Here is a 15364-nt window from a genome sequence, read left to right as displayed (position 1 = left end):
GTCAGCTGTACGTGAACACCGCAAAAAACCGTCCCAATGGGTCTTAAAATGCTTTCTGTTCAGGCGTATACTGAAATGGCTGAACATCATCTTACAGCCTTAATCTTGCTGCTGCTCTTTGTTGTGACTTTTGGCCCACTATTTTTTAATGTCTCTGTTGGCTTGGTTTACTATTTTTGAAAAAATGAGTTACGGGAAATCATTAACTTGACAGGCTACTGCAGCGAGTGTTCACACCAGAAGCTGATCAAAGTATACAGCTATGCACTGCCCAGTTAGAAGCTATCAGTGGCTGCTGTGCTCACGTTCTGCAAATGTGCGATCACTCATTGTGGCTGTCTTCTGTACACAGAAGGGGTTTTCGTGAGCCTTTTGCTCATACCACGTATCTTGCAGTATGTATGTCCAAGGATGAGACCAGCACTGCCAGTGAGGCAGCCAGTGTACAGGTGACACCAGACTTACTGCTACATAGCTTACCAGTTTGAGGGGTGTGACAAGTCCCTGGAATGAATGGCATGTCCTCCAGCCAGAGGCTGACTGTGGAAAAAATGAAGGGGACGGAGGAGGGTTGATTCTTGTCTCCATGGCCCATCAGTTTTTGGTAGGCTACCTTATTCCTTTCCCTGATGTACTTTTTCCAAATACATAGCTATGTAAAAAGGACAAGATCTTCACCAAAATTATTAAGCAAAGCAGTAGTGCCAGCTTCAAAATCCTCCTCCTGAAAATCCAGTAATAACTTTAGGTATTAAGTAAAAAATCAACTTACTATACCTCAAAAAAATAAACCACCACCCCACCTTGTATTTTTTCCTTTATTGTCCTTTTAATTAAAAAAATGATAGTGGTGTAACAGTGGAATTTGTAATTATATTTTCTAACTTGTGAAAGCCGCATCACAATCTGTCAACACTAGGAATTTGCACAATGCTAATGAATAAGTTAAAATGTAGTTGAATAAGCTTGGTGTGCCTCAAAACAACACCTACTTTATAGATCAGTGAAATTGCTCTCTAACTTGTAGATTAAGCTCTACTCGTAGATTATCCAAGTGTACATTAAGTCTGTTATGGTTATGCAGAATGAGGACACACTTCTTGTGCAGTATTCTTCTCTCTACTCATGGGGGTGGTACTGGTTCAAGGGTTTTTTTTTTTTTTATGTGCAGTCATCGAGTTATGACAGTTACTGGTTTACCCAGATAATCCAGTTGGTACTTCTGCTGCTAGATATGATAGGAAGCAATGCATAGGGAGCCCTTTCTTGACACAGATCACTGTCTTCTATACCTTGAATTTAAGTTGAATAATTTCTTTCAAGACCCCATTTCTGTGGGTAGTCTTGTTGGGGGAGGTTAGTGGAGCTGGACTTGTTCTGGAGAGTTGAGAAGGCTTGAACAAAATCTGGCCAGTTGTGCCCAAAATTAAATCTTTGCCTGTTGCAGCATAAGGGGAGAAATGGTATCTCTTTATACTCAGAACTTAATGTCAGCTAATTGTTTTCTTGCTCTCGTGTGGCTAATTCAAGGGTCCTTTTACTTATTTGACAAGTCCTGTTATGATTAAATTATTCATACTACTCTGTAGGTTACAGGGAGAGAAATTTTACTCTACACTCGAGTAGAGCGTTTGAGGAGGCAACTGCAAAGCTTTCTTTTTATCATTCAGTCGCGCTTTTAACTCTTTTCTGTAGATTACCAGGAAGATTAGTAGTTAGTCTGACAAGTTCTGAAGGGGTGTTTGCAAAGAGAACAGAATTGTATCTTGACTTGTGAAAGATGTATCGCAGTTCTTGGGCAAAGGTTATAAAGCTTTCCCAAGGAATAGCTGCCCGTTTCCCTATATTACTTTCACTCTGTTTTAACAAAATAGAAAGGGGTTTTTGGTAATAAATGAATAAAAATTAAAGAAATAGTAATAAAAAATCCCATGAAACATAGGTTGTTATTTTGGTTATTTTAAACCACTTGTGAAAAGTGTGGCATGGGTAATATTGATACTTAATAGGTAATCTTATAATGCAAAAAGACATGCTTGTGTCCTAGATGCAAAATAGTCAACTGTTTTGGCAAGTAGTCAGTGTTGATGAAGGCAAAGTAATGCTTGTAGAGCAGGGGGGGAAAACCTAGTACGGAGCCCGTGACTCAGACTAGGTGTGACCCCTCCAGAAGGGTCTTGGAACGGTAACACGATCTATGAAAGCATCTGCTTAATGTTCCATAGTGAAAAAGGGAGTAAAAGCCTTTAACTTGGAGGGAAAGAAATAGAGAACAAAACAGAGAAGAATATTTTTGTGACCCCGTGTTTCAAAGGCTAACAAACTGGATTCATACAGCCTAAGCCTCATCCCCAATCAAAGAAAGGTGTAGTAGGGCTAGGTAAGATGCGTGTGAGGGTGACAAGACTAAAGTGTCGAACAAAATGTTTTTTCTTGGTACAAGAATGACTGAAAACTAATACCGCTTTCTGAACAGTAGAGAACTTACAGGGCAAAGAAGTGTGACAAATGCTTCTCCGTGCTGCACGTGCTTTTATAGGTAACTATGAAACTGTTAACATAGTCCCCTAGTGTAGGAACAAGGAGGGACAGTCAGCTGAAACTAGCAGGTGGCAAACTTTTAGTAGCTAACTATTCACACAGTCCATAGGTGAACTGTGAAATACAGTCCTGCCCAGTGTTGTGATGGCCAGAAGTTCACAGAGGTCTGAAGAATGATTAGATAAATTCACAAAGGAAAAATCTGATGTGCTGTAAAACAGGTATGCTGGCTCAGTGGAGCTTTGAGCTCCGACCTGCCAGTTGCTGGGGTATACTCCCTTAGCGTAACGGTGTACTCTTGTATTCTTACCCAGGCGTCTGCTGCTGTTGGAGAGTAGGTCTGGAGCCAGATAGCCTCTGGTCTGTCCCATTACAGAGCCTTTAAACTTGATGTCCTTGTGACTTGGCTGCTAAATAAATGTTCTTCAGAGGCTTAAATTTTCATTCCCTCGTAGGACTGTAAGGTAGGACACATATAAACTAGAAAATATGCTGAGGAACACTCCCAGTGACTGAAGCAATCTGGTGTGGAATAATCTCTATCTCTTCCTAAAATCTCTCAATTTGAAAACGGGATGATTTCAAGTTGCCAACTGGGAATGAGCCTAGCTCATGTGAATTTTCAAACCATGCCCAAGAATTTTAAGAGTTTGCTACTTGGCATACGCTGAAGTCATGCCAGAGACCATTTGAACAATTAAGCAATCCAGACAGTTGTGTTCCAGTATCCAGGAGTGTTTCCAGGCACTGTGTAATTTACAGTTCTAGCCCGAGTATTGCATTTCTATCCGGTTTGAAGTACTGAACAGAAAGAAATTTAGTTGCATGGCAGGACTTCTCTGTGTGACTGCCATAGTTACTGGTCTGCCTTTTACAGGCAAAGTCTCTTTGCTGATTTGCGAGCAAGAACAAAAAGTTCATTTGGGTTCTTAAGCTAAATATTGCGCAGAAATTAAAATCTAAGGCATAGAAGTGATTTGGTGTCATTTGAACTTTACTGTGTTACAACCTGGCAGATCATCAAAGTTGCTGCCTGGAACAAGGAACAAAATTAAGAGGTGCTTTGATAAAAGATCAAATCTAGAATTTGTGGGTTTTACCTTAAAAGTAATAGCTACCTTTTTTCTTTTTAGACGATGTCTTCAGCAGTTGTTCAGATATATGCAGCAGATCGTAATGCCATGTGGTCAAAGAAATGCTGTGGTGTAGCTTGCCTTGTAAAGGACAATCCACAGAGGTCGTATTTTATCAGAATATTTGACATTAAGGTAAGTATCTCTTTTTGGTTTACAGACTCCTTAAGCTTGGTTGTATTCATTCTCTGTTTTGAATTGAATGAGTGTAGGTTGTCATAGCTACAAACTCACAGAAATTCTCAAGTAAATGGTTGCCCGTTTAAGTGGTGCAGTTACAGTGCTTATAGGCAAGTGCAACTTTCTCAGGTATTCTAAATTAAATTATTTCATAGATGTCAGCTTTATGGATGAAATAATTTATCAGCTACAGTTTTCTTACAGCACACAGAAGCTGTCCTCTGCAGATCTGATTAGTCAAACTAATGAAAGTTAGTATAGTGTCACTGATACAGATAGCTATCAAAATTCTATCAAGGTACTGCTTTGGATGGTGTTAACAAAATAGGCGCTGTCTTCTGTAGGAGTGGAAACAATCTTTTTGATTAGTGTGTTGGTGCATGTGAAAACTGCAGGAAAAACAAGTTTTGTTCTCCAAAATATATACATTCATACTGAAGATCTTTGTCTTATATTTAACTCAAGATAGTGGAAGCTAAAAGATTAAACGTCTAAACTGTGGTTTTATATCAGAAATGATATTGAGAAGCATAGGTCCTACTGGGTTTGCTGAGACTCTGGAAAGCTTCCCATTATCTCTGCAGCCAGTAACAGCTCATTATCTGTCAGCATTCAGTGCTTCAGGTCTCTCAGATTTGTTCAGAATTGCCAGCTGGTGCTTGTATTGGACTTTGTGATTTGGTCACTTGACTATTACACTTAGTGAGAAACCTGTTCCTTGGGTGCTGAACTATAATATCTTTGAAATATGTAAAGAAAAAATGGTGAGATTTTTGTTCTCCTTACGTTAACTGTTTTCAGGTCAAGCCTGAGATAATAACAGAAGACTGGAGGTCTCCTTGATTCCTATTACTGTTAATCACTGTATTCCCATCACTGGTCGCCATTACCTCTCCCAGGATCACTGTTGTGATACATTGTATCCATTGTAGATACATTGTAGAATTTGAAGGATGTTTTTTGAAAACATTCAGGAAATTGAACAGAGCATAGGCGACCTGGCAGAATAGTCTTCCACAGCTCTTTCCAAGTTTCCAGTATATTTTGATTTTGATTGAGCTCATTTGTTGAGTGAATAGCAAGGTAGATGCTTAACACCATGCAGCTTCCAACTCTAGATAGGTTCTATTGTGAAAGAAATTAAATTCTGCAATTTGTCTGAGTTCTTAAAAATTGTTTTTTTTCTTTTTTCTTTTCAGGATGGAAAATTATTGTGGGAGCAGGAGCTGTACAATAACTTTGTATATAATAGTCCTAGAGGATATTTTCATACCTTTGCTGGAGATGTGAGTCTCAACATCTTTGAAATACCTGTTTTAAAATGCCTTTTATTTGAACAGTACCTTCTTCAAATATAACCGAGGGGTTTATTTCATTCTGTAAATTATTTATTAAAGTACAATATTACCTGTGTTCCTTGAAGCTTTTAAAGCTTATTTATAAAAGGATTTTTTTTTGTATCTCAACTAGAAAACTTAATCCATAGGACATTTAAAATGCAGTTCTTTTATTTTCAACTCCCTTTAATGAAATTACATTTCAACTTGCAGATTATGTTTATGAAGTACCATATATACTTAAAGCACAAATTTTCCTCTCCCCCCTTTGATTTCAAGCTACAAGATTTTGCTCAAATTTGTTAGCCATGATGTCTAGAAACTTCATTAGTAGACAGACATTCCTAAGATAGAATGTTTCACTGAGACTTGGTTCCAAATTTGCAGTGATGATTTTTCCTGATGATACCTTCAGAAGGTGTAAGAAGACATTTAAGAAAGCCTTTGAAACATTTTCTTAGTCATGGGTGGGGGAATATTAATGTTTTTCAGACATGTCAAGTTGGTCTTAATTTTGCTAATGAAGAAGAAGCTAAACTATTCCGCAAAACAGTAACAGATTTACTTGGACGACGGCAGAGAAAATCTGGTAAATATCAAATTAATCTTAAATTCAGGCTTACTTATATTGTTTTGGGGGGAGGCAGGAAGCTACTTTTATGTTTGAAAGCTACTGGAGGCACTAGTGCTATGTTTATATTTAGAAGTAATTGTGTTATTAAAGCGTGCTGCTTTTCTCTATTGTGCAAAAATAATATTTTTCTGAGAACTTGATGCTCCTTGCTGTAAGCTTCGTTGTAAGATGAGACTCCAAGGTTCTGGTGTTTGAAAATGTAGATCAGGAGGAAGCAGAAATGGTAAGCTGTCAGTGGGAAAACTAGAAATCTTTCGGTAAGCTGTTTTCACATTTGACTAAACTTTCTTTTCACTCTGGGCTGTTTATAACTGATTTGTTTAAATTTAGCCCAAGTGAGTTGTAACAAAGATTTTACCATCTGGTATGTTCAGTAGTTCATGTGAATTAATTTTTGGCGTTGATCCAGCATTTAGTAGAGAAATTATTTTATTCAAAACCAACAGAAGACATAATGTCTATACTATCCTTCGTAGCACAGGACAGTCTGAAGCACAGCATACTTTTGCCGGCTGCAAGATGCCTTGGGAATCATGGTCAGCATTTTAAAGGGAGCTGCAAACCTACACATCTTGTCTTGGTCCTTTTCCAGGGAGCCCATAAACAACTTGCCTGTCTGACAGCCATATGTCCATGAAGGATAAGGTGATATAAAACATAGGCTGGGAACACATGGATGTGCTCAGGCTTGCTGTAAGCTAAGAGTGTGGACTTGTGTTCAGGCTATAGGATGTGGTTTTGCAGTCCAGTCTGGAACTGAATTGCACTAGCAGTGTAGTGTAGACTAATGTAAAGGGAGGAAGCCCTCATTTCAGAGTGCCATCTTTGCAAGTGTTCTTGGGAGCCTACGTGATCTACATGCATTCACTTGGATTTCATTGAGGTATGGTGGTTCAGTTGCAGAGTGCTTGTTCCAGAAACTTAAATAGCTTCTCTAACATTCCCCCTGCTCAGAATTAGAGTAAGTTCATAGGGTTTCATGAGAAGTAGGGTAGTTAAGAAGTGGCATTAACAATGTTTCTCACACTTGTGTAAAAGTAATCTAGCATCAGCTTTCCATAAGACTGCTGGAAGTTTCACTGAAGTTCCTGAAATTCCACTCTTACTATGTGTCTAACACACAGTGCTACGGTGCACAGATATGACCTGGGAGGAAGTGCGTTTGCATTATTTGCCGTAGCAAATTTTGTTTAGTAGTTCAGTCAAACCTCCTGTTCACAGGACAGAGGTTTGCCTCTGCCCTTCCACACAATTTTTTTTTTTTTTACAGGACCACATAAGTTTTTCTTGTTTATTCTTTGAGCTAATATCTCAGTTTGTGTGCAAACTCATGTTGTAGGATGAGCTTACTCCATACATTGTCTTTTAACAAACAGTTCTCCCTCCCCAAACACTTACAACTTGAGGACAACTTTACAATAAAAATTTTTCCAAGTTTTTTTTCTTGTTAAGAGCTGCAAAACTAGAGTTGAAAACTATCATGAGATTCCTTAGTCAAGCCACCAGATGGAGTTCTCTGTATTTGTCATTGACACGACTGTAATTAATTGTGCTTCTAAAATAACAGGCTTTGCATTTGCCCATGTCAAAGCTGATTTGCTGTCAGTATTTATTTATTTATTTATAAATGCTTATATCAAACATACAGTAATTTATACACAGGTTTATATATAACAAATGATATATATACACTACAAAAAAAAGTTTCATATAAATTGTGTGTGTATTTTAATGCACCTTAACTTTCCAAACACAGAGGTAATAGTTGGGTAATTTTGATGCTTTTCTATTTTAATGGGATTTTTACTCCCCTGGCTTCCAAAATATTTCATTTCATAGCAATGACACCTGACATGCTTTCAACCGAGTACTCCATGTGATCACTTAGCAGCCTGTTCTACTACTCAGAGCTTGCTAAGAGACTTTTCCAGGAGTCTTATGGAAAGCTTATGTTGTTGGAAGGTAGCAAGAACAGCAGTTCTGGCTCATGAAACTATGTCTTGGTGCTGAGACTAGTACACAAAATATTGTCTAACAGCTGCAAGAGGAGCCAAGAGTACTCTGTTCTTCCTCACTTGGTATGAAATGCACTCCAGTATACAGACAACTCCTGAGCAAGTGCATCTGGAGTTCCAGAGAGATGAAAGTTGGCTCCAAACAGAGAATGTAGAAGAGCTTGCAAATGTTCAAACATCTAATAGAGAATTGAGTGAGGGAGAAAGGCAGAGAAAGAATTATTGATATGTTTTCTTAATCTTATTAATATCAGGCTGGTATTCATCTAGCTACATTCTGCTGCTTTGTGTGTGTATAAGTCAGTTAGATTCTTAACCTTAGGCTAGGAAGAAATTATTATAATTAGTTGATATCTCTGGTAGATTTACTTAAATAATTTCTCCATTTACTGCTTAAACTGATCCCAAATAGTTCGCCTGGTAAGCAGGGTCAACACAGTGTTTCTTTTCTCAGTGCTCGTCAGTGTAGTGCATTCTCACTTTGGGTATTCTTGCACATAGGTACCGTTAGTTGAGCCGTAAAAGCACAGCAGAGACTCGTAGAACAGACACTTGTTCTTAACTGCCTTTCTGAAGTAGAAGGCAGCTTGTCCAATTTTTATGGACTCTTTGTAGCTCATGGGTGAGAGCTCTGTTAGCACTCTCTGACGCTGCCTTTTTTTTTTCATACAGTTCAAGCTGGATACTTAATATGGAGAGCTTGCACTTTTTTTTTTTTTTTTTTGATTTGTGTCTTTGGTCACAGCTTTTAGATTTGCTGCCTGGGAGACAAGTGCATCTCTGCAGTGCTCAGATTGCATTGGATTCAAGCCTCAGCAGAGAGCATTCTTGTTTCCAGGAATACTTACACAATCAAGCTGTGGCTTTGGGACTTAGGCAGCTGGTGAAGTTGATCTGTCTTAGATCATTAGGCATCTCCATCTTCAAAAAAGGAGAAATCCACCGCCCTCCAGTCAGGTCATCTGCACTTCAGAACAGGACTTCATATTTTCTAGTCGGCAGTGGAAACCACAGAAAAACAGATCTGGTTATCTTTGGACCACAAATTAATCTTATATACCCAGCAAAAATTACAGGAAGTGTTTGCTTTGCTTTCCACTATCTTTTCTCTTGAACTCTTTCTTCTGAATAAAACTGTAATGGATTCCCATGATTTGGCACAAGGCTACTTAACACTTCCTATGAGTACCTCCTGCTTTTGCCGGCTTCCCATCCTGTGCCAAATGACTTGCAATCGGTTCTGCATTCTCCTTTGCTGTCTCCAAGTTGTTGAATAAAACGCTAATAATGTTCCAGAAGTTGAGTTTGGATTTGTTTTTTGGTTTTGTTTGGTTGTTTTTTTGGCAGCACAACATCAGTGGTTTCTTAAACTGAATATTCTTAGGAAGAGAAAGCAGTATTTGGCCAAAAAGTCTTTTTTTTTTTTTTCTCCCCCCCCCCCGACCTGATACCTTTTGCTGAGGCACCCTTGCAGAGGTTCTCTACCTCTGTGCCTAAACCTACCCTGCCGTGAGCAAAGAGGCAACTGTCTGTCTTTAGAAGAAGCACTTGATTCTCTAGGGGTTTTGGTCACCTTCCTCTGAAGGTTTGATGACCTTGACAGGTTCTTTATTCCTGCCTGAAGATCAGCTGACTGATACGGGGCCGACTTGCCTTGCACACTTAGGAATGTTGACCTTTTAAAATATTGCTAGGACAAAGTCAACACTAGTCGTGGAGGCACCTTCTTCCTTCCCCTTATGTTTTTGTATCTGGAAAAATATAGTAAGATAGTGTTTTTTTCTGGGACTTGCTGAAAAGTGCAATCTCTTGTTACAAGTTTTTATTACAAAGCTCTTAGGAGTCACTGTTAGGGTTTCAGATACTCCAGACTTGAAAGGGAGGGATGGACAGCCTTATAGAGCCGTGCCGTGATGTTTGGTGTGATGACAAACTGCTTGCCCATATGGGTACTGCTAAATCCAAAATTCCTAAGAGTGTGTGTGTAGGTAGGCAAATAGTGTAACTGTACTGGGGGTTTTGAAGGATGGTTGCAGGATAGGTAAATGTTATTTGTGGTGGTTAAGAATTAATAGTGAGGGAGGTCTCCTTTAAAGGAGAATTTACTATTCTAGGCTGAGAATACTGAGGTGTGAAATGTTTACAGCTATTTAAATCATCAAGCCACATTCTTCATCATCTGTGAAACAGTTTGGTGTTCTGAATAGTATCAGATTAGTACTAAGGAGATTCCAGTTCTGTTCGATATTGTTCAGTTACCTGTTGGATAAGGTAGGTCAAGTGTCTGTCCCCTCTGTGTCCTATTTTCTTTGCATAAACCAAAAAATAATTCTAATACGTTTTAGGTTCTGTGAGAGAACAATACCGTATAAGAAGTGCTAATTATATTTCAAGTAAAAATGAAGGAGCAGTCTCATTCAGTGGAAATCGGCATAATGCTTCAAAAATACTGCTTTGGTACATTGTACCAAAACAGCTGCTTTTTGAATATTTGATCTTACATTGGGGTCAAAATGGCTGAAACCAACTCAGTAGCTATTTCCTTATGCTCCTACTAGGTTTGCTCACTTGATACCAGTGCTAAGACTGGGGGTTTATCGTTCTGTAATACTTTTCTCAAATGCACGACAAATAGGCTTTAAGGATATTAATAGATTCTTGAGTTCAAGGTTATTGAAAGCTTTACTAGAAACTAAAATTTAGAATTAATTTTTCCTGTGATACCTATGAATAAATAGAGCTTTTTCTTTTTCAACAGAAAAAAGACGAGACCCGCCAAATGGTAAGTTTTTTGCATGAATCACTGCATTTTATTTTTACCTACTGCTGTCATTTACTGTTTATGTATAACTGTGTTTTGGACTTGTTCAAGATAGTCACGTGGTGGCAAAAGCAGTAAACTTACTCTGGAGCTTAGTGTATTTGTTTTATGTCTGTTCTTTGGTATTTGCTTAGTTGTAGCTTGAAAGATTTGTGGCTTAGCTGGCATTTGTAAAGAATGTTTTTGGAGGAGAATGTTTTGTTGCAAATAGGACAGAAACCCTTCAGCTTAAACTGAGAAGAAAACTTTGTACCTTGCGTTTACTTGTTGCTTGGTCTTCAGATTATGTGTGTATGGATGGGATCACTATACAGAACCGTGCTGAAAATAAAAGTTAGCCCATTTGTATAAAGGCAGGCATAATGATGACAGATTTCATAAAACACTCAAAATGTTAATTTCAGTGTATCTGGCTAACTGTGTAACATAGCCTTTTGTTCATATGTCATGTTTGTCAATATCAAACTTTTTTTTGCATGAAGGATTATTTGAATCTGCCTCTCAGGAATACTGGCATGAAGAGACAGGTTTCGAAGGAGAGTTTATTAAATTGATGGAAGGAGTCACAAATATGTATCAGTTCAATAAAAATTGTTTTTTTACCTTCTATTCTAAGATCAAATGGAAAATGCACATCAGTGAATATCAAGTTTGGAATCCTTGTCGTTCTGAATTCACAGTGATAGTAAAAAGTGATTTTTCCTGGATACTTGCGTGGGTGATCCAGATCAAAGTTCATATCGATGTATCTGTTAGTTTGCTGCTTGAGCAAGGGAATAGTCAACTGATTGTCTGAGGTCCCCTTATGGCCTGAGGTGGTAGTTTTAAATACTAACCAAGACATCCAAGCCTCTTGGTAAGCCACCAAAATAGGTAACCCTTAACTAATCCTGAATTATGAGAGCTACTGGTATCTTTTATATCCAAATGAAGTCTCCCATACGTGGAATACTTCTCAAAAACTTACTCTTGTCTTTTTCATAAGCATTAAGTTTTGAGGAAGTTCAGGCACTCATCAGTTTAAACCAGACATCTTTAGTATTGATTCCTTCAACTGGGACTGGGTTGTTTAGTTTTAAAACAGTCATAGTAATGCCATCCCTGATCACCTTACCGGCTTTTCTGAGCTTTCAGAAGGTTCTGACTGTTCTGCCTCCTGCGTGATATTTGCTTCTGCTCACTTAAACAGCACATCCTTGATAGCAATGTCTGCAGAGCTGGTGGGAATTAAAACGGTAGTGGTGACTGGGTAGTGCCACCTACCACAAAAAATTTAGCCTTTGTCTTTACTGTTAGTGTTAACAACAGTTACACAAATAATTTGTCTAGTTTGCCATCTGTGATTGGAATAAGATTTAAGAAAAGTAAGCCTGTAAAAACTTCTGTGCTTAAAATAGTCTCCGTAATTCATCCTGTAAGACCTCAGGCAACACTTTTTTGAGGAATACTCACCTACTAAACTTGCAGTCACTGGTCCTATGCCTTTATCCTGAATAGTCTGTGGAAGACATAGGTTTATTCCCAATATTTCAGGTTCATAATCATTAGTCAAAGCTCTGAGCATCTCTGCTCTTCAGTAAACTGTTTCCCTGAGACATCCACATACTCTTTCACAAGGTGTCCGTTTTCCTTTTTTGGTTCTGTCAAATTCTCTAATGCCTGGCTGCTCTGCTGGCAAAGAGTTAAGTGTGGTCGTGGCCTCTGTAGTCACAGGTGAGACATGGTTGATACAGGTTATAGCCTCAGGTGGTTATACTTTATACAGTCTCTGCGTTTCAGTATTTGGAATTCAGACTAGAGCACATAAATACTATCAGCATGTAACTGGGAAAAAAATACAAACTGTTGTAGGATCAGCTAGTTCTTGTTTTACTCTCTATATGCAGTGAAATTGTATTTGGGGTAAAAAGAAAAAGGCACACCTGCTTTTTTGTACCGGGTATCAATGTATAATTACCTTTATAACTGAAAAACAAGAACAATCACATTTCTGGACTCGCATGATCCATGCTTGAAATACTGCAGGGAATTTTATTTTAGTGGGGCTTGTTTGTCTGGATTTTCTGCATACATTGACACTGCATGGAAAAAGCACTCTGTCTTTTCATGTGACGTTTTCAATGGTACGGATTTAAGATTATTTTTTTTTTTTTGTAGAATTGCAGGATTAAAATCAAATTGGCATTAACAGTTATGTAAAATGTATTAGTCTGTAATTTCCTGGGATTTATGTTCTACTCATTTGTAATAGCTAGGTCTCTTTATGCAATAAAAAAGAGTTATCGTGGTTGAACTGACTGCTTAGCAAAGTTCTGGGTGAAACAAGGATTTGTCAGAGAATTAGGCTGTGAGGGAATCTTTAAGAACCATGTGGCAGAATTTTGTTTCAGCTGTTAACTGTAACATTGCATTAATTGTGGGGCTGTCTGTTGCCTGGGACAGATGCCTAGAGAGGTTCTAAATGAAATACAGATAATTTTGTAGAATTAACATTTCAAAATGTTCTGTACTACGTTTTCTGGAGCCCCTTCTGAAGATGTCACAGATATTGATAACAGTGGATGCTTAAGGCCACTGTACTGTCAGGTACTTCCTAAGGATGAGCTCTATATGCCTCTCTCATCTTCATTTATTGAGCTGTCTACACCTGATGGGGAAGGTGCTTGTTTTATGATGGGAAAAATTTTACTGGATATAAATATGGCAGTTCTAGAAGAATACAATTCTATCCATGGTTCTTTCATCCCTCGTGGACTTCAAAGGTCTAAACCTGATGGTAAGAAAAATTTTCATCTTTAAGAGTTTACTGTGATCTCTTACATGAATATTATTATTACCAAAGAATCAGGTTATCGTTTCTTAACTTGAGCTAGCTGAATAAAATGTCAATTTGCAAATGGCTGCTGCTTTACATGGTTAAACCCATGTATGGTTAGTTCAAGATTTTACATGCAAAAAGGTGCCGTTTCAAAGACTTAAAAATTGTGAGAAGGCTATCACAAACTTCCTAGCATTGCAAAGGTGTGTGTTTCTTTGTGAATGTCAGGACAGCTCTTGAAACTACAAATATCAATATAATAGGTGAAAATAGAGACAACAGAGGAAATATATAGGTGATTAAAGTGAACATGAACTCCTACAGTTTATGTTTTATGTCTAATGAAATTAAGATTGATTTTCAATTCATACTGAAGATTTTACTTAACTCCACTGGTTAAGTTTTGGGTTGATAATATGTGGTGATTAATGATCAGCAATGAATTTATTGCCAAATCTAAGTGGAACTTTACCAATGCAAATTGTTTCACATAGTCATGTGTGGTCGACTTGTGCTTTGATATTCTCAAAGCACAGTTGTGTAGACAATAACACTTCTAGATCAAAGCATTTCTGCTTAGCAGAAAACACTTCAGAACTTCTTCCTGCAGTTTCAGTGCAGTTTCAGATCTTGTCTTTCAAGACTTCTACAGAAACGTAGGAGTTGTCATATATTTTAGATGAGTTTTGTCTAGTCCTCTGTCATGTTTCTGTTCTTGTTTCTTGTTCTGGCTAGTACTAGGTGCTTCGCGTGACACATTAAACTGTAAATGTCAGCTATGTTACCCATTGTGTTGTCTGCTGCTTCTTTCCGAGTTGGACTTTGGCAGAAACCTAAGGCTTGTTGGTCCTTTCAGAATGCTTAGAGAACTTTAAATTAGCCATAAAAAATGCAGTTATGGGAAAAAAGTGTCAAAATAAGGTTCAGATTTTTCAGTCTAATTAGAATTTTTTATCATCCACCCAGTTAAGATTGGATGTGTCTTATTTTAATTGATTTGCTAACCATTGGGTAGTAACTCACAGGCAAGTAGAGGATGTTTTCAAATTATTTCTGGCCAAACTGGTCTTAAATCGACTGTTTTATTTCATTCTTCCAAAACTGAAATTACTTACCGTTTTTGCAGGTTTCTTTGAAAATATGCATGTGTGTGTACATACATACAGAGATATAGATATATATGAAAAATGCATAAACTGCCTCTTAGTTTTTACATACTACTATCACTTGGTTATGTCAAGAGTTGTCTTCTGTCAAAGCTGAAAAACCTGAGTGGAAAACATGCCAAGTATGTTTATTTGCTAGTATTACACAAGTAACATAATAATTAAATGCTAAAATTGGCAGGAGTATTTTAAATAACTGTAGTAATAATTCAGAGTTGTATAATGAAGAATGAGGTTTGAGAATATAATACATAATTTGAGTGTTTAATATGTATTTCTGGTGCCATTTTTACAGTCACTACTCTTCAAGCTCTGTTTCTTATCTGAAACTACAATTATTTTGCAAACCTGTCAAAGAGTTAAGACGTAAGAAATCTTGAATGGTTCCGTAGGTACTGTGCTCTTTTTGAAGACAAGTGTATCCAGAGCGGCCTTTTGAAAATCTTGTGGTGTTCAGGTTCTGTGTGTGATGGCAGAAAGCATTCCCACGTGGGGCTTGTTAAGCAAAGGTTCCCTCTCCTTTGAGTTTACTGTGCTGCCAAGGTCACGGTGCGCTGGGTGTTACTGTTTGTCGCAGTCACTTCTTTGACCTTGTCTGGGATTGTACCTAAGCTGTATCTTTATGTGTCTTATTCCATGTGGTCTTTACACAGGAAAATCTTTAGTTTAAAATCACTTTCTTTGCCAAATTTGCAAAAAAAAAAAAAAAAAAAAATTAA

General features: G+C 37.8%; 1 protein-coding gene across 5 annotated transcripts in view; it reads left to right on the top strand.

Annotated features, from left to right (window-relative positions):
* WASL (WASP like actin nucleation promoting factor) overlaps positions 1-15364 on the top strand; it is a 58166-nt gene that overhangs the window by 25569 nt on the left and 17233 nt on the right. For 4 of the 5 annotated variants that reach the window (XM_055710792.1, XM_055710791.1, XM_055710790.1 and 1 more), the window contains exons 2-5: positions 3675-3809; positions 5054-5140; positions 5684-5780; positions 10599-10622. In XM_055710792.1, the coding sequence (XP_055566767.1) occupies positions 3675-3809; positions 5054-5140; positions 5684-5780; positions 10599-10622 (343 nt within the window). Of the gene's footprint in view, positions 1-3674; positions 3810-5053; positions 5141-5683; positions 5781-10598; positions 10623-11045; positions 13438-15364 lie in introns of those variants that run through there. The other variant, XM_027809011.2, reaches the window with a different exon arrangement.

The sequence above is a fragment of the Falco cherrug genome, chromosome 5 (assembly GCF_023634085.1).
Source record: "Falco cherrug isolate bFalChe1 chromosome 5, bFalChe1.pri, whole genome shotgun sequence".
Taxonomy (NCBI): Eukaryota; Metazoa; Chordata; class Aves; order Falconiformes; family Falconidae; genus Falco; species Falco cherrug.
Note: the sequence above shows the minus strand (reverse complement) of the source record. Positions and strands in the feature narration are given on the sequence as shown.